Source organism: Saccostrea cucullata, unplaced genomic scaffold (assembly GCF_032062105.1).
Source record: "Saccostrea cucullata isolate Sc308-1 unplaced genomic scaffold, CSIRO_AGI_Scuc_v1 ctg818, whole genome shotgun sequence".
Lineage (NCBI taxonomy): Eukaryota > Metazoa > Mollusca > Bivalvia > Ostreida > Ostreidae > Saccostrea > Saccostrea cuccullata.
In genome coordinates, this window is record NW_026921316.1 from 113144 (window position 1) to 133751 (window position 20608).

Genomic DNA, 20608 nt, shown 5'->3' on the forward strand with positions numbered 1-20608 from the left:
AAATAGTGAGTCGAACAATATTGAGCTCTTGTCAAACAGCGTGATTTTTTTTCTCATTGTTGTTGATTACGTTGATTGATCATTTTAGAGAAATATTCTAAAAACAATACAAAGAAATAGACATTTTTAGAAATAAGTGTTAAATAAACAATTTTCAATGCATAAATAAATATTTATTTGGCTAATGTACATTTACATGGTACGACGGCATGATTGTGGGGGTTGGATTATCAGTGTTTATCTCTTGAGCTTTCTTATTATAATTTTTATAATTTCTGAAAAAAATGATTTCTACAATACTAGGGGTTATTAAAAAGTCCGTGGACTGAAGCTTAAGTTAGTACTACTGGGGAGGGGTATGCAGTCTGTGCTTTAAAATTTTTATGGGACATAAAACAACAACAACAAAAAAATAAAGAAATGTTAAAAAATTTAGCTTGATACATTCAATATTTGCCAAATTACGAAATTATGAAATAATAACGACATTAGATGATCACCCGGCGTTGTCACCATTTAGTTTTATGATGTCCGACAAGGTAAATGTTTTTCAACGTCTGATTCTTTTACCCCATACACTTTTGATGAAATTGTCTGGAGCTGAGTAAGGACTTAATCCCGCCTTGTTTATATGACTTTACAATGTTTTGAACAGTGGTTTGTAATGAATTTAATATTTCAAATGGATTTAAACAATGTGTGAGATCCTCACTTGATTGTGCAAGCATATTTTGCGTTTGGGAATTTAATATCTACAACACATGATTAAGGTCTTTTTTTGACGTGATTGATTTTTCACACCTTTACTACATGTACAAATCAACATTACCTATGCATTCCTTTTCTCTCTGAATCTATTTTGACATTAGAAGATAAGTCCTCTGGATGCATGTTATTTCTCTGTAGACAGTTTAGACATTTCTTAGGTCTATACCGGTATTTTCAGGAGCTAAACTTTATAAAATGTTGGAAAGTGAACAACTCCCCCTTTTGACGTCATTTTCAGGACCTTTTTTTTGGACACCCCATACGAAATTTACGATAAAATTTCATAGAACATCCACAATGAAGTAAAAAATTTATATTTTATGGAACAATTGTGTCCCAACACATACCTGAATTAACGGGATATTTGGGTGTCAAATGTTCATAACAAAAGAGTTTTTCTTAGTTACACTTAGGCCGCTAAAACGTTGTGTTGGAGATTGCGCAGCCTGGCCATACCATAGCTAACAAAAACATTACTAATTTATCTTTTTAAAAAATGAAAACTCTAATTTATTATTTATTCAGATGATGCTAACTAGATATTTTTAATTCATTGATGTACCTAAAGTGGTTTAAATTTTATGGCAGTAGTCCAAGAATTTTTTGATAAACCCCTCGGAAATGTTGATTTTTGAGATTTACAAATGGAAACTTGGATTTGACTTATAGTTCATTTTCAAATCTGGCTCATTTAAAAAAAAATGTCTTATCCCTCCTTTATCGCAGCATTTTATGAAATCCAATTTAACCAAAGTTTATGGTGCATCTTCATTAACATCTTCGTATTAAACAAAAAGAAGGTATTTTTAACTCAAAGACATACGTAAATATTTATTTGTAATTTAGATTAATCAATAACTCTTTCATGTTTTAGTTCAAGAAATATCAATATCACCGAGTATTTATTTTTGTCGGTCATATTATATCAATCATTATTTGAAGTCTAAAATAAGCACAATAAATCATTATTCGAAATCAAAAATAATCATTAAGACTAAGTTGGTTTTTAAAACATACATTCCTAAATATTTTGTACTATTATGCGTGAAGAATCGTGCTTTTGCGTTAGCAATCGTGTGAGATCGTGTAACGTGTAGAATCGTGTGCGCAAAGAATCGTTCGTGTATTAGGTTTTATCGTGCGTTAATCGTTCGGAATCGTTCGTGTAACGTGATCGTTCTTGTAGGTTGTCAACAATAACTTTGCAGTCTTTAATTGCATGACTGTGGGGAAGTGGGTTTCAAAAAGCTCATAATTTTAGGTCCTCGTATTTTTTTGCACTAAGGGCAAAATTTTGTTGAATGACTCTCATATTCATGGAAATTGTGCTTGATAAATATAATTAATGTTGGTTTTTTTGTGCGATTGGTTTACATACACCACGCATTCTCAAATTATAGTCTCAAATCGCTTTAAATAATGTACCGTGTTATAAGTAATTAATAATATTTATAATAAATTTTATTTTCTGCCAGTCATATGGACCATCGTTGGTTGTTGATTAAAATACAACAATTGTTTGTTGTAACTTAAATGACTGTCTTAGGCGAAAATCGCATTTAATAGCAGAAATCGATATTTACGTTACTGTCGCCAATCATAGCTTATTTTTTATTTTAAACCAAAAAGAAGTTTTAAAAGAAGTATTAAAAGAAGTTTTAAATCACTTACATATCTTTATCTTTGTAAGATTGTCTTACATTTGAGTTATATTTTCTGAATATCACACCCTTCACACATATGTGTGTAACAAATTTTAAAAATTTTAATATATTTATCAAATCTTGATGTCACCGCAAAATTAATACTTTTCTATTTGGAAACTCAAATGGACTTGAAGGATTGCTGAACTGACTCAATAAGATTAAGTTGTACCTTTTTAACATCATGAACGCCTGTTTCATTGCATGGAATGGTATTTATAAAAAAAAACCCCTTTTCTCACGAGTCCAATGATTAAAAAATTCATCGATATTTACGTGTTAGTATTTATTCACAAATTAAGTAAGATAACTACACTGTTTCCTATGGGTCATATTGCCTTACACTTAAAAGCACTAGAATATGTCTTTAATTAACATTGGAATAATTAAACAGCATTAAAAGTTACGATAAATCTCAGAAAGATATTTACGTTACCGATGTTTACGTTACCAATATTTACGTTACCATGTTTTAAAGTCATTTAGAATTAAATTATAAAGCTGTTTGAACAGATTTGCGAGTGAATCTTAATGAATTAAAACTAAAAACATGAAGAAATAACACTTTTTCTTAAAATGACTTTTTTTCTGTAACAAGTGTGCAGAAATGCAAATGGAAGTGCACATGCAAATGTGAACATATTTTACACAATATCTTGTGCATCCGTGTGATTTGAAAATTGAATTGACATAATATTATTCACAAGTAGAATTGTGGTTTAATGATCGAATGCTTTCATTTTGAGCAATTGGTTAATATTGCATAGTTTTAAGTGTAATGCACGTTATCATTCGGAACGTAAATCTAGCTGAAACAAAACTATCTTAAAGTTTGTATTTTGTTGTTTGTTTGAACTGATAGTGTTTCGTCAACTGAAAAAATCGTTATATACACCTAAATTGTATACCAAGCTAAACATTTTGGAGAAGAAAATATCATTTTTCGTAGGAATAATAATTCTAAAAATAGACACTGCGCTGCATGTATGGGGGGATTGTCTTCCACATCGCGTTAAAGAAAAAAGAGGGCTGTGGGTGTTGGGTGCCAAGACACTGGTCGAAATTGAATCCATTTCCATTTTTGTTGCTTTGCAAGAAATACATGACTGTATGAAATTGTGCACCTAATTTTTCCCATTTAAATTGTTGCTTAGACATAGAACTTAGAACGTATGCGTCTATGCTTTAATGGTACTGAAAATTCAATTTACGTTATATTAAGGTAGAATGTGCGTATATTGCTCTATAGAACACATACAATATGCAACTGTAATTATTAACAAACTTTTTTAAGGCTGGTGGGGGTAAATTTGTTTTATTTTTGGGATTTGACGATAAAGTTTTCACAAGCAATTAAGCATTTGAAATAATCAACAGATTAAATGGTGGAAGGGGTGGTGTGTCATAAATTAAATGAATCATCTATAGATAAGCCATAACTTGAATTTTCAATGCAACCCTTTGTCAAGAACACAGATAAGAAAATTCATAAAATTCATTAATTTGAAATATTATATTCATTTTTTCCCGAATATACTTTTATTTTTGTATGGTATTTATGTGCGATATTTACGTGATATTTAACAAACACTTCGTAATCAAGTAATAACGAAATATTTTGATATTTAAATAATGTGCGTTTCTCTGAACAGATTAATAAAAAATCAAATAATGAAGCATTTTAGGGAATATTGTCATTATTTAGCTTGTCGTAAGATTTGATAAAAACTTTTTAAAATAAACAGAAAATAATTCCATTTAAATAAAAATTATGCCTGTTTTGTTTTTACATTTAATTGAATCAAAGATTTTACACCCTTTTACAAATGTGCTTAAACGGTTTCATAAATGTTTATAGTTAACAAAATTGATGTGTATTATCTTAATTTTGTATGGCATGTCAAACGTTGCAATATTCGATAATCTTGTGATGTATATTCAAAATCTTGTGATGTATGTTCGAAATCTTGTGATGTATATTCAAAATCTTGTGATGTATGTTCGAAATCTTGTGATGTATATTCAAAATCTTGTGATGTATATTCAAAATCTTGTGATGTATGTTCAAAATCTTGTGATGTATATTCAATATCTTGTGATGTATATTCTTAAACTTGTGATGTATATTCTATAATCTTGTGATGTATGTTCGAAATCTTGTGATGTATATTCGAAATCTTGTGATGTATGTTTGATAATCTTGTGATGTATATTCGAAATCTTGTGATGTATGTTCGATATCTTGTGATGTATATTCGAAATCTTGTGATGTATATTCTATAATCTTGTGATGTATATTCAATATCTTGTGATGTATGTTCAAAATCTTGTGATGTATATTCAATATCTTGTGATGTATATTCGAAATCTTGTGTTGTATATTCTATAATCTTGTGATGTATGTTCGAAATCTTGTGATGTATATTCGAAATCTTGTGATGTATGTTTGATAATCTTATGATGTATATTCGAAATCTTGTGATGTATGTTCGATAATCTTGTGATGTATATTCGAAATCTTGTGATGTGTGTTCTACAATTCAGTGATGCGTGCAATAAAATTGCATGACGCAACAGAAAAGTAAGGACAATTTTCATTGGTTAGAAATAACGAAAGTAGCTGAAGCGTCGGGAAAACCATGCAGGTGAGAAAAAACACATCAGTTTGTTTATTGCAACACTAATTACGAGATGCACGAGTGTTGTTCCTGGTGACATGATGGAGATATTTCGGCCTGCTAGGGAAAAAACTCAGTATTAAAACGTAGATGTATTGACAAAATTTGTAGGTACTTGTAACGATATGTCACGATGCTGCATTGTCACTGTCAGATACAGTATTTATACACATGCATGCTAAAAAGTAAAATCTCGTAGTAATCAATATAGCAGAAGAATAATGAAGAGTACATACTACAAAAACTGTGCAATTTGTAGCAAGATTAATTTTTGTTTAACAGCTGTTTTTATGACATTTTATTTCGTATTATTACTACCAAATACTGCTACCGTTTGTTAATGTTTAATCCGAGATTCCTCTGACTCTAACCCCCGCTTTTATATTGTGACTTGTGCGCACAAGTCACAATATAAAAGCGGGGGTTAGAGTCAGAGGAATCTCGGATTAGTTAATGTTATGCACATGGTTATCTTGTACTTGCAAGTAAATGTAACATTAAAAAAAAAATAATGAAAAAATAAGTCATTTAGGCTATTTGATAATAACATGCTAAATGAACATGTTTTGCTTTTTAATTCTCCTTCACTCAGTCTTTGTATAATATACATTTATTGACTGAGTTCGAGGGCAACGACTGAGTTAGAACCTATTATGCGTTTTGTCAGACCCAAGAACCAAACAGTCTGCCTGAGGCCGTTAGGCCGAAGGCAGACAGTTTGGTTCGAGGGTCCGACAAAACGCATTTTGCCCGAGAACTCTGTCAATAAATGTTTTGTTATACCTTTCATTTTATTATATATTTTTTGACATACATGTATTTTGTACTATATTAATGTAACATTAGATCTGTCACTTTTTAAAACCAAAGAATGAAAATGAGATTAAGCTCCGCCCATTCTGTGACGTAAGTGGTCCAACATTTCTCCGAGCGGTCCAACATCTCACTCAGCGGTCCAACATCGATTTTTTATGCCCGCTCAGCAAAACATTAAAAATGTTAGACTTTTTTCTGTATAGATTTGTATAGGCACAATTTTTTAAAGGTATAACAATGTATATTTTTAGATGAGCTGATCGCCAACCAGGAGATCAGAATGATCGCATCTGCTCCTGCCACTTTAAGGATGGTAAGAAGGAGGGGGACCCTGCATATTTTGCATGGAATGAAGGAAAGGCCATGGATTTCTCCGATCCTGAATGTACAAAAAGGTGAAATTATTTTTCAAAATATGACCGACATCATATTTTGGATGGTGGGTGGGTGGAGTTTAATTGAGAATATTTTACTAAAAATCTTTAAAAGGGTACATGTAATTGTATAAACAGAGTAGCTTACAACTGAATAAAAAATAATTCAAGTTTAATTATTTTACAAAGGAGGAAAAAACTCAAAAGTGAGGAGTCCCTGTCATCTTCACAGATGGACCAGTTGCAGATTCCACAAGCACCAAATGTCAATATCAAGAAAAAGTAAAGCTCATTTAAAACATCAATGATGACAAATGACCAACACTGAAACATTTTCAATAATTTTTAATAATATATAAAGTTCTTTTAACTGTACATGATTTACAATATATTTTCAGTTGATATCAGAGCACAACTACTCAGCATCCTGCACATTTAACTGTACTCAAGAAATGCAGCGCCTCTCAACAGAAATACAACTGGAAAAGGAATTGCTTGCCCTAAAAATAGAGTCTAGTAAAAGGAAGCCAATATCAATCCACGATATTAAATACATGTACAACGAAGAGAAGGTACATTTAAAGGAATTCCAATTGTGATTTCCTATTTCCTAAAAATTTCAGTTACTGCAATAAAAACTTGTTGCCATTGAGGGATGAACATCTTAGATTGACTGTTATGTTAACATATTTTGTTATTATTTGGGAGTTTAGGTCTCTGATCAGCAGGGGCATTTTCTCTATATATTAAGAAGAAAATGGAGACTCCCTACCCACCCGATGTATTTTGTCGGACAGTTTTCTGTACATTGCAGGTAAAAATTTTATTTATTAACTTTCCAGCCTCTTATTGTAAAGTACATTTTGGGTTCAGTTTTAGCTTTTCTTTAATTTTTAAAAAAAAATATTTAAATTCTCCTTTTCTTAGAATGAAATTCAAAAAGTAGCTTCTGATTGTAATAAGACTACAGACATTGAACTTTGATTTGTTATCAAAAGGATTGATTTAAACTTGTCTAAATTAATTGTAAACAAAAATAAAAGGGGGCACCTGCTATTTCTTTAAGTGTTTTTCACTGGGGGGTGGGGAAACTTTTTTGTACATACTTAAGCAATAGGAGGGATTAGATAAGAATCAATTAGTATATCAGAGTCTTAAAAAATATACTTTGCATAAGCATAAAAAAATTCTATATCAGTCTTTTTAAAACCTTTGAATATTGCTTAATTAACTATGATTTATCCAATTTTGGAGCTTTTTACCTAATTCTGGGTAGAATCCACCCTTATGAAATTATTGACTCAATTTTGACTTAATATCACTTTATTAACATCAAAGCACAAAAACAATTCATTGTACAAATATTTTATTTATTACAGTCACCAATATATCCAAATATCATCACGGGCCCAGACGTCATTCACTCCTTTGAATTGTGCTGGTAGCAGTAAGGTGTCATCATTTGAGATGGTCACAGTATCCAATACACTGAAGTCACAGGACTCTAATTTCATACATGTTCACAGGTAGGTGTATAGTCTTTGAAATTACCACAATTGACTAATTCTGGGACAGGTAAGTATGTACATGTAAGTATAGGAATGAGAGCACCAAATCCCCGGATGCACACATGGCTTTGTTTGTTATGGAACATTAAACCGAATACTGAATGGGTAGGCGTTACGCCATTGGCTGAAATCAGGTATTTAATTGTTTTCATTTTAAAGTAAAATTAATGACCTTTGAAATAAATGATGGGATGAAGGAATATTACAGAAACTATAGAAATGCCAGGGAAGATTTTAGGAGTGGGGGTTAATTTTTTATGCCGCGTGTTATTTACTGCGAATCTCTATAAGTTGAAAATAACTGCAATTTTGACTTATAAACGCCATGGGACCATATATTTTTTTCAGTATTTTTTGTTAGGGCTTAGAACAAAGTTTGAAATGATGCTAAAGATTTATCTGAAATTGTCATAGTAAAGTACTGAGAGGGCCTAAGGTTTGTATGGAGTTCTGTGGGAAAATAATTAGTGGTCTTTTCCGTATACAAGATGCTGTCTGATGGCGTAGTGTAGAATGTAGCGTAGAATGTTTTCCAAGTCGGCTTAAATGCAAAGGTTTGTTTTAAAATTTATCATAATGACTTGCAAAAATTTAATGCAGTTAAATTTATTGTATTCTTGAAAGATTGACTGTAACACAATTTTTTTTACACAATTACAAATAATCAAATTAATTTTTTTCCAACTTTTTTTCAGGGTCTCTGCCAAAATCTTTTGAGGATTTTTCCTCTGCTAGAGCATCCATGGATGCAAATGAAACAACCCAGGACATCCCAACACATATGGATAATCAGGCCATGGCCTACAGTATGTACAAAAGTTGCCATACTTTTAAAGCAGTAACTTGCGTGCCTCCAAATGGTGCACTTACATTTTGCTCCATGCTGTACCCAGGTTCTACTTCTGATGTAGCTATTGTACGTCACAGCCAAGTTTTACGAAAGTTCAAAGCTGGAGACCTTATTTTGGTGGTCAAAGGTTTCACCATTCATGACCAGTTGCCCCAGGGTGTCTGCTTAATTATAAAAGCTCTTTTATCGACACGAGGCCAGTTTACCATACAAGAAGCAGCACTGTGTTACAAGATTGCTAAAGCACTTATTCATGTGGAAAGAGCCAACGAGAGGATAAAGAATTACGAGATTCTCCGTCACATACCATCTACTTACAGACCAATCTCAACAAAAATATTTCAACTCTGTTCTTGTCTTGTAAACTTGCAAGCTCCACTTTTGAAAGAAATTACTTAAAGATACATGTACTTATTATAAATTTGCATTGGCGTGTGACAGTATACACTAAACAGTGAAGATATTCATACCAAAGTGCAAGGGATAAGCAAATTTTGATTTGTTATTAATGTCAATGGTTATATTTGTTAACTTTGTAGTATGTTGTAATACATGTACTTCAGAAAATGAAAATCCCTTTTGTTTAGCATGGATTTATTACAAGAATGGTTGGCAATTCGATTCTTCATTTGACAATATAATTTGGAAGAGGGTTTACTTATAATTTTAAATTTCTAGTTTAAAGTATATTTACCTTTAAAGCACAACTCAACAAATTCATGTTTTCAACAATTTATCTATTAAGAAAGACAAAAATGTTACATTTTCACTTTGAGAATAACATCTTCAATTCATTAATAAAATGATTCTAAATTTTGATATTCTTTTTTTATGTGGTACATAGATTTTATTAATCATCATTGCTATTTAAAATAGTCTTATAAGCCAGAAGTTTTATGATGGATTGTGACATATCATATCATACATTTATGAGACTTAGGAACATTCAACACATTTAACATGATAACCCATTTTCCATTGTTAGAAAATTCTAGAGGTACAAAACTAAGTGTCAAGAAGTTCAAACCAGAACTCAGTTTTCCATCAGTGCTGGAATGAAAATGTTAATGTAGAAATCTATCAGCTTTGGAACATTTGCTGTCCATTCAATGTCTTTTACTATTCTAATCACAATGCAGTCTACTCTTGTCCACACAATTAAGTCGCAGAATGTTTTGTTACATATGTGTAGCTGGCCTTGAATTTGATGATAGTATGGGTGACTGGTTTTCAGGCACAGGGATATTGTTTAAGATCTAAAAAAAAAATCAAAAAACACTTAAGTTGTGTTATACCAGTACATATCCCCTCCTTTTTCAATATCTTCATACCATATTGAACAGCTGCACTTGTAAATTAATACATGTTTTGAAATCATTTACTCACCAAGATTTTTAATTTCAAAGTACTGGACAATACAGATTTTTAATGTTATTTACCTATGAAAAATCCTTCAAATTTTGTGCCCCATCTGCTACTGTTGAAGACGATGCTGTATATGGACACTTCACCTCTACAATATTAGGAATGGCGTCTTTGGCTTCTGGAGTTTGATAAAATACACTGCATGTTGGTGGTCGAACAACTAAGCCATCAGGTGAAGCTCCCAACACTCCGGATTCATGCAACCATATCCTTTTCAGAAAAAATTATAATACTACTAAATGCAAACAAACCATAATACAATTGATTTTGTAATGCAAACAAAGTCTAAGTAGAGCTTTTATAATCCTTCCACTTCAAAAAGCAAATTTTCTGGAATATGTTGGTAACTGAATATTTATGCCCCGCCATGAATATGGCCGGGGCATATAGTGTTTGTCATGTCCGTCTTCCGTCCTTCTGTCCTTCCGTCCCACTTTGTGTTTAGCTCTGTTCAAAGCTAAGTTTCAAAGAAACTATCCAAGATATTTTCATCAAACTTCATATGCTGATAGATATTGATGAGAGCTATGCAACTGCATTAACATTTTTTGACCTTGACCTGACTTTTCTTAAATAGTGTTTAGCTCAGTTTTAAACATACCATTCAAGATGGTGTTATCAAACTTTACATGTTGATACAAACTTGCATAGATGATGCATCTAGAGATGAACACTACTGGACATGCTTCGGATGCTGGATCTGACCTACATTTTCCAGATGAGTGACCAAATTAAAGTTTTTGGAGCAGGTCCATTCTTAAGGAACTATAAGCCCTACTTAGACCAAACTTGCTTGGATGATGCATCTAAGGATGGACACTACCGGACTTGCTTCGATGCTGGATCTGACTTACATTTTCATTCCCAAGTAACTATAAGCCCTACCTAAACCAAACTTGCATGGATGATGCAGCTAGGGATGGACACTACCAGACTTGCTTCGGATGCTGGATCTGACCTATATTTTCATTCCCAAGTAACTATAAACCCTACCTGAACCAAACTTGCGTGGATGATGCATCTAGGGATGGACACTACCAGACTTGCTTTGGATGCTGGACCTACATTTTTATTCCCAACTAACTATAAGCCCTGCCTGAACCAAACTGATCAAATTTTATACATGTACAAATTTCATGTTGCTTTACTAATATATCCTCGGCGGGGCATTCATGTCCTATGGACATATTTCTAGTTTTTTTTTTACAATTAGACTTCAGTAATTGATTTCTGTTTGTCACCAGGATAAGTCCTGTTATTTGTTTTGACACAATGAATGTTAACATGTCAGAGATTGAAGGAATATTATTTTGTGCTGTATACCTGACTGCTCTACAGCTGCATCTAAGTCCTTTTCATACTTTCTCAAAGCATCATCTTCATGAGTGATACCCCATGCAACAGCCTTGATGGACTCCAGATTGTAAGCCGACATCAGCTGTTTCTTCAGTGACAATGTCAATCTGGAGAAAAAAATATGATTTTTGGTTATTAATCTTATATTTCCTGCATCTTTATGTACAAATATCTAGTCATTACAGTCGAACCTCATTATCTCAAACTCAATGAGACCAAGAAAAATGTTGGAAATATCCATGGATTCAAGAATAACACATAAATAGTTATCAAGAATAAAATGTCCCAGTCTTTTATAAATGGTTTGGACTTCAAAATTACTGTGACATATCCATGAAATATGAGATAATGGGTTTGAGATAACAAAGTTTGACTGTAATTTTAAAAGTCTTTTTCGCAAAAATTTAATCAGACGTCTTACCGCCTTTGCTTAGAACTGAGAACTGCACCAAAGTTGGAAGCTGATATGCTATATTTCCTTACAATCGACCACATTGGGTTGTTTCGTTGCCAATGCAGCTCTTTTAATGGATTCAGGGATAATGCATGCTGTAACCATACCATAGGGGTATCAGAATGAACATACTCTGGTGATGTTAACAGGTCTTCAATGAGAGGTACAGGTGGACCAGGTTCACATGGCTCTGGTTCAAGAATCCAATTCAATGCTGAAAAATTTCATTACTTGTGTCATTCTCAAAAATATCATCCATAATATCCATATCACATATACCAAGTATTTATATAAGAGTCCATACATTTCATTTTAGTGAACACTGTCATGGGTTTTTGTAATGTATGCATTACATATCAAATTTACAACTCACTTGCATATATTTGTTCAGAATTGTTCCTGTATATAATTTTGCACAAACATGTAAAAATTGGTGCAAATGTACAATTAATATTTACTTAATTATTAACAAGGTTTCATAATGACAGAGTATTTAAATAATAGAAGAATGATCTGATAATTCGCAAGAATATGAAACAAAATTTTTTTTTAATGCAATTGAATAATTTATTTTTCCTTTCAAAAATGTATGCTCATGTACAAAAATGCTATCATATTTATAATATTGTCTTTCCAATTATTCAAAGGTTGTTATTAATATTTATGTCTCCCCTTTCGAAGGGGAGACATATTGTTTTTGTCGATTTTCTTATTCTTCTTCTTATTATTCTTCTTCTTCATCCAAATTTTGTCCAGGCCGTAACTTGAATACCCTTTGACCTGAAGACTTCATACTTGGAACTTAGATAGATGACCTTAAGGCGGAGTGTCCGCCACCAAAATTTTTGACCTTGATCTATATATAAGGTCAAGGTCAAACTTTTACATTAAAATAGAGTTTTGGCAATAGCTTGAGTACCCTTTAATATTAGGACTTCAAACTTAAAATATAGAAAGAAGACATTAAATACAAGATGTAGTGCACCTAAACTTTGACCTTGACCCCTTTCTATGTTCAAGGTCAAATAGAGAAAAAACATGATTTTAACATAACTTTAAATACCTTTGACATTTAGACTTCAAACTTGGAATATGCAGAAGATACATAGGAGAAAGGTGTATGTGATCAAAATTTTTGACCTTGATCCAATGTTTATAGGGTCAAGGTCAAACTTTCACAACAAAATAGAGTTTAGGCCATAGCTTGAATGCCATTTGATATTAAGACTTCAAACTTAAAACATAGAAGGGAGACATTAAATACATGATGCAGTGCACAAGAACTTTGACCTTGACCCTTTTTTTGTTCAAGGTCAAATATAGAAAAACATGATTTGACCACTACTTGAGATATCTTTGAGATTTAGAATTCAAACTGGGAACATGCAGAGGACACATTGGAGAAAGTTTATGTGATCATATTATATGACCTTGATCCAATATTATTAGGTCAAGGTCAAATTTTCACATCTAAATAGATTTTAGGTCATAGCTTGAGTACCCTATGATATTAGGACTTCAAACATGTAACATAGAAAGAAGACATTAAAAACAAGATCTAGTGCACAAGGACTTTGACCTTGACCCAAGGTCAAATAGAGAAAAAAAAAACATGTTTTGAACATAACTTGAGAATCTTTTGACATTTAGACTTCAAACTTGTAACATGCAGAGGACACTAAGATGGAGAGATTATGTGATGAAAATTTTTGACCTTGATCCAATTATTATTAGGTCAAGGTCAAACATTCATATGAAATATATTTGAATTGATAACTTGATACCTTTCTTGACATTAGGATTGTTATTTGGAACAAGTAAAGACAACTTTAAGCTTAAATACACTACATCAATTTTTTTTACCTTGACCATTTTCTTCATTTAAGAAGCAAAAGAAAAAAGCAAGACCAGACAATAACTTTAGATCCTATAAAAGACTTGAAAGATGCACTGCATTATTCTTTTTCACCTTCATAGTAAAACTGCATTTGTTAATGTTGTTAAAGAAGGGGAGACATGTGTTTTTTGTTAAAAAAACAATACCCACTAGTTATTACATAATATGTTCAAAAATTGGGCAATATACATAGCCAACTATATTATACTCCTCATCTTTGTACATTTGTTCACAATTAAAATTAACCATCGTTCAGTAACAAAATAACAGTTTCATAATACTCGTAATATAAAAATCAAATCAAACTTAAATAACAACAATAGTGACACCAAAATCATAACTTCCTTCTTATATTTTACCAATAAACCTTCCAAGGTGCAAAAAACACTGGTCACTTTCATCAAAGGGTCGGTTTAAAGCACTTCAAATATGAAGCAAATTTTTTAACAACTGATTTATTTATATTTAATGATTGATCATTTTTAAAAAAAAAAAAAAAAAAAAAACCAAGAGGCCCATGGGCCACATCGCTCACCTGAGCACTGTGGCTAGGAAAAAGTAAAAATTGGTTTTTTATTGAAAAGTTTAAATCCAAAAGTAGTCCCTTGACCAATCATGGCTTTGCTTTTCTTGAGAAGGTTATTTTTAAAGAATTTTCCTATATATTTCTATATAAAATTTGATCATCCTTTGTGGCCCCGTCCTACCCCCGGGGAACATGACTTGAACAAACTTGAATCTACACTACCTAAGGATGCTTCCATATAAATATGATCAATCAGGGTTTTGCTGTTCTTGAGAAGAAGATTTTTAAAGATTTTTCCTTTATATTTCTATGTAAAACTTTGATCTTCCATTGTGGCCCCGCCCTACCCCGGGGGTTATGATTTGAACAAACTTGAATTGACACTACCTGAGGATGCTTCCATATAAATAGGATCAATTATGGCTTTGTCATTCTTGAGAAGAAGATTTTTAAAGAATTTTCCTATATATTTTTATGTTAAACTTTGGTCAGCCATTGTGGCTCCGCCCTACCCCCGGGGGTCATGATTTGCACAAATTTAAATCTACACTACCTGAGAATGTTTCTCCATAAGTTTCATTTTTCCTAGCACAGTGGTTCTTGAAAACAAGATTTTTAAAACATACCATCAAATTTTCATTAATTCCCAATTATCTCCCCTTGAATGAGGGTGTGGCCCTTTATTTGAACAAACTTGAATCCCCTTCACCCAAGGATGCTTTGTGGCAAGTTTGGTTGAAATTGGTCAATGGGTTCTAGAGAAGAAGTCGAAAATATGAAAAGTTTACAGACAGACAGATGGACAGACAGACAGACAGACAGACAAACAGCTAGATAGACAAAATGTGATCAGAAAAGAGCTAGAAATGAAACATTCCTCACCACAAAAGCCAGAAGAATATAGGGACCACCACCAGTAACATGTTTCTGGGAAGAACCAAACCATGCAGAGATAAATATCAATAGTCCTGAATCTTCGATGCAGGACCAAGTACGAGAATTGCTACAAACACTACTCCGGAGACTTACCTATTATTCTATGATGTAACGTACTTTGTCCACTGCAGCTGGTTCCCTCATAAGCTGGTAGCGAGGACAGTTCAGGATGTCCTGTCAACTTTATTCCTCAACTTCCTGTCTTGGACTGAAAAGCAATAAGTGGAAATCTTTAGTGTTGCCTAGTGACTTTGAATTAAAAAGAAAGTTTTTAGATTGTGAAGGGGGGGGGGGGGGGGTACTGATGTTGTGCATTTTAATTAAATGTACGAAATCTGTATTTCACAGTTTAATGCATTCATGTATTTTGTGAATTGTCTTAGGATTCATGTAATAATTGTTGCTATGTATTATTAAGCACTAAATCTATTCAACTGCATGTGTAAATGGGGAAAATGTGGATAATGTAAATGATGTATAATTGCAATGTGTAAAATGTGACATTTTCTTATATGAGGGAGTCTGTTCATGTAATTTTTTTTTCATTAATTATTTTATTTATCTTGATAAAATTATTTCAATTAACAATATTGTTTTTCTTACCAGTCTGATGAACTCAACAAAGGTTACAGAGGTGAATGGTAGAAATATGGGTATTACAGGTGTCAAAACTCTTCGTTGATGACAGACTGCATGCCGCACTGTAAAATCACCATTTTGGATCTTTAAAAGGGGAGGCTACTCCTGAAATCAAAGAAATTGTCATAAAAATGAGTAACCTGATTTTCTTTAGGTCTCACACAAGGAAATAATTTCACTATATGTTACTATATAGCTTTAATTAAATAAATTAATTAACTAGACTCTCAGCAGATAATTCATGAATGAGAAAAAAGATTAATGCTTAGACAAAATTTGAGATCAGAAAAAATATACCCCTTATGCAGCTTTTAAGAAAGAAAATTGAGACTAAACATACCTATACCCCGAAATACACATGGGCAAACAGCCAACACACCATCAAGGAAGTTACATCGATCATGCGTACCTAAAAAAAAAAGAGTTCCCTTTGATTCAGTGGCACAATTCTGCTGATATGATATTCCTAGTGCATGAGTCCAACATTAAAACTGTAGACCTACGTAAAGTTCATGAAAAAAGAAAAGAAATATTATTGTCTCTATATACATCATACATAGAACTACATTTGTTCATTTTGATTGGCTATCTCCTTGCATAAGACCTTTAAGGGGTAATTTTATGATATTTACCATGTGCACTGATTGCCATAAAACTAAAGAAAAAATACCAGCCTTACAAAGTCACTTAACCATGACCTTTGACATACCTTTAAGAATACCCTGGACAATTTGGTTTAACTTAAGACTTCTGAATTTTTAAATGCAGGTTTTGATAAATTAACCATTTAATATACTTATGAGCTCATAAAACTGTCCTTTAAAACTGTATGATAAAGAGTGTAAAAACTTTGAAACATGTTTGGAAAGTATTATCACACATGTGATATGGGATAAATTATCACCACAGAAAGATCAAAGAAAATCACTGCAGATATGCGACAATAATTCTTATCATTGTTTATTGTATGTCAAGTCTAGAATATGATATATCATTACAAATATTATGATTTTTAGCCGGGCACATTGCTCGTAGAGCAATGCTCAGCTATAGCGACGGTGAGCAACAGAAAATGCTGCTTCTTCACCGCCAAATTGAGTTTACGAGTAAAAGTATGGTACGTGACCAGCCGCTGTTGAGAAAACAAAATCACCTTAAGAAATAGTAAATTGAATATTTTTATCATAATATTAAATTGTTTAATATTTTTTCCTGGCTCCTTTGACTAATATTTTACAAAGTAATTCAACGGGTGCGAAAGGTTTTCACCAGGTATCCCTGTCTGCATCATATTCTATAAACAATATAATTAAAATTAGATTGTAGATCGGCTCGCATATTCAACACATTAACATCTAACAAGTCATCCCAAATGACCCATTGAGGGTCACGTAAGAGGTTAAATTCGGAACGCCTCAAGATTTATTTGCTTCAACAATATATGATGATTTTGCCAGCTGCGATTTGATTAATTGATAGAATTTGACCTCTGACGTGACCCTCAACGGGATGTTGTTAGATGTTAGTGTAGCGAGTATGCAAGCGGATCTAACATCTAATTTGAATTAGATTGATTCTATAAATAAAGGTTGTACTATCAGGCTAAAACAAATGCAGGGAACATCATTAATGACTTGATGCAAATCTCACCGCTGAGGACACATCAGTGCAGAGACGTTTGACCTTAATCTTGCTGCATCAGTGTTTATTTACTTCTGTTTGTATATAAAACCGGATTACCCCAAAACGATACGTGATAAATATTTTTCGCTATTAATTTCTAGCTATATTTTATTTTATTTTTAAAACTATTTAATATTATACATGCCATTGAGATATTTTTGTGTGTATTACATATTCTCTAAACGTCTGAACGTGATTTTAAACTGTCACCACAGTCCTTGTTCATTATCCTGTAAATGAGCCCGGCTCAATACATTTACTATGAAAATAATTGGACAAATTTGTGAATGCAATGATGCATAGCAATTAATCTTTTCCTGACATTCACCTTCTCCTAAAAATTTGTCGTGTTATTTATTTATTTATTGCAAAGTCGTCCCTGGACTAGTGCTACGGTCAATGCAGCTGCATTGGGCCATGCAATTTCGAACCCTGCGTGGTGAGAGTTTGTCCCGAGACACAGTTAGATTATTCTAACTAGCACCAATATAGAATAAATCATACCGATTAATCAACATCACTACAATATGAGGACGTAAAAATAGGATAAAACATCCTTTAGTCCAGCAATAACTGAATAAGCCACTAAATTGTTTTTGATGTACCTTCAAACAAATCAAATTAATGTTCTTGATTCCCACTTTTCACGTTATGACTGACTTAGTGCTTCTTGATACCAAAACAATTTTTCTATTACCTATAATTTTGACTTTAGGTTGAATTCGCCAATTTCATGCTTGCGAAGTTGTGTCAATGTGTGCATTACGACGCTCCGGCTACTTTCGTTATTTCTAACCAATGAAAATTGTCCTTACTTTTCTGTTGCGTCATGCAATTTTATTGCACGTGTAATGGTTAGGGGCGTGGATATCGGCCTGGATAGCTCAGTAGGTAGAGCACCTGACTAGTGATATAGGGGTCCCGGGTTCGATTCCCGGTCCTGCCACGCATCACTGAATTGTAGAACACACATCACAAGATTTCGAATATACATCACAAGATTATCGAACATACATCACAAGATTTCGAATATACATCACAAGATTTCGAACATACATCACAAGATTATAGAATATACATCACAAGATTTCGAATATACATCACAAGATATTGAATATACATCACAAGATTTCGAATATACATCACAAGATTATTGAACATACATCACAAGATTTCGAATATACATCACAAGATTTCGAACATACATCACAAGATTATAGAATATACATCACAAGATTTCGAATATACATCACAAGATATTGAATATACATCACAAGATTTTGAACATACATCACAAGATTTTGAATATACATCACAAGATTTCGAATATACATCACAAGATTTCGAACATACATCACAAGATTATAGAATATACATCACAAGATTTCGAATATACATCACAAGATTATAGAATATACATCACAAGATTTTGAACATACATCACAAGATTTCGAATATACATCACAAGATTTCGAACATACATCACAAGATTATAGAATATACATCACAAGATTTCGAATATACATCACAAGATATTGAATATACATCACAAGATTTTGAACATACATCACAAGATATTGAATATACATCACAAGATTTCGAATATACATCACAAGATTTCGAACATACATCACAAGATTATAGAATATACATCACAAGATTTCGAATATACATCACAAGATATTGAATATACATCACAAGATTTCGAACATACATCACAAGATTATAGAATATACATCACAAGTTTTAGAATATACATCACAAGATATTGAATATACATCACAAGATTTTGAACATACATCACAAGATTTTGAATATACATCACAAGATTTCGAACATACATCACAAGATTTTGAATATACATCACAAGATTTCGAACATACATCACAAGATTTTGAATATACATCACAAGATTTCGAACATACATCACAAGATTTTGAATATACATCACAAGATTTTGAATATACATCACAAGATTTCGAACATACATCACAAGATTTTGAATATACATCACAAGATTTCGAACATACATCACAAGATATTGAATATACATCACAAGATTATAGAATATACATCACAAGATTTCGAACATACATCACAAGATTATAGAATATACATCACAAGTTTTAGAATATACATCACAAGATATTGAATATACATCACAAGATTTTGAACATACATCACAAGATTTTGAATATACATCACAAGATTTCGAACATACATCACAAGATTTTGAATATACATCACAAGATTTCGAACATACATCACAAGATTTTGAATATACATCACAAGATTTCGAACATACATCACAAGATTTTGAATATACATCACAAGATTTTGAATATACATCACAAGATTTCGAACATACATCACAAGATTTTGAATATACATCACAAGATTTCGAACATACATCACAAGATTTTGAATATACATCACAAGATTATCAAATATTGCAACGTTTGACATGCCATATATAATTTTTTGTCCTTTCTGTCGGTCTGTTTTTCCTGTTTGTCTGCAAACTTAAACCTTCGCCAAAACTTTTGAACCATGAATGAAAGAGACTTTATATTTGGTATGTATACTTCACTTATTAAGCTCTTTCCAATGACACCAAGTTCAATGACCGTGTGACCTTGACTGTGAGCTATATGCTAAATCTAGCTTTTTTGTCGGCAAACTTTAACCTTCGCCATAACTTTTGAACGAAGAAAGACAGAGACTTAATATTTGACATGCATATTCCACAAATCAAGCCCTTTCACATGACACCAAGGTCAATGACCTTGTAAACTTGTGTCCTATATGCTAAAAATATCGTTTTTGAACCTTCACCATAACTTTTGGACCATGAGAGATAGAGACCTCATATTTGGTATGCATACTTTACTAAAAATACAGTTCTTTCAAATGACACCAATATCAATGACCTATT

General features: G+C 32.3%; 1 protein-coding gene and 1 long non-coding RNA gene across 6 annotated transcripts; one reads left to right on the forward strand and one right to left on the reverse strand.

Moving 5' to 3' along the window:
* Positions 1-4797: 4797 nt before the first annotated feature.
* Positions 4798-9574, forward strand: LOC134259699 (uncharacterized). Of its 5 annotated transcripts, none has more exons than XR_009990399.1 (7): positions 4798-5256; positions 6217-6360; positions 6529-6621; positions 6738-6911; positions 7053-7153; positions 7719-7865; positions 8603-9574. It is a non-coding gene; the product is annotated as an uncharacterized LOC134259699 (long non-coding RNA). The 5 variants fall into 5 exon arrangements; XR_009990400.1 differs by having other exon boundaries at positions 4798-5241; XR_009990402.1 differs by having other exon boundaries at positions 4798-5116.
* A 506-nt stretch (positions 9575-10080) lies between these two features.
* On the reverse strand, positions 10081-18389 carry LOC134259698 (uncharacterized). The gene is made up of 4 exons (XM_062742287.1): positions 18371-18389; positions 11960-12206; positions 11506-11645; positions 10081-10392 (listed from the first exon to the last, which is right to left on the reverse strand). The coding sequence occupies exons 2-4, from the start codon at positions 12100-12102 to the stop codon at positions 10343-10345; spliced, it is 333 nt and encodes a 110-aa protein (XP_062598271.1). The 5' UTR covers positions 12103-12206; positions 18371-18389; the 3' UTR covers positions 10081-10342.
* Positions 18390-20608: the final 2219 nt, after the last annotated feature.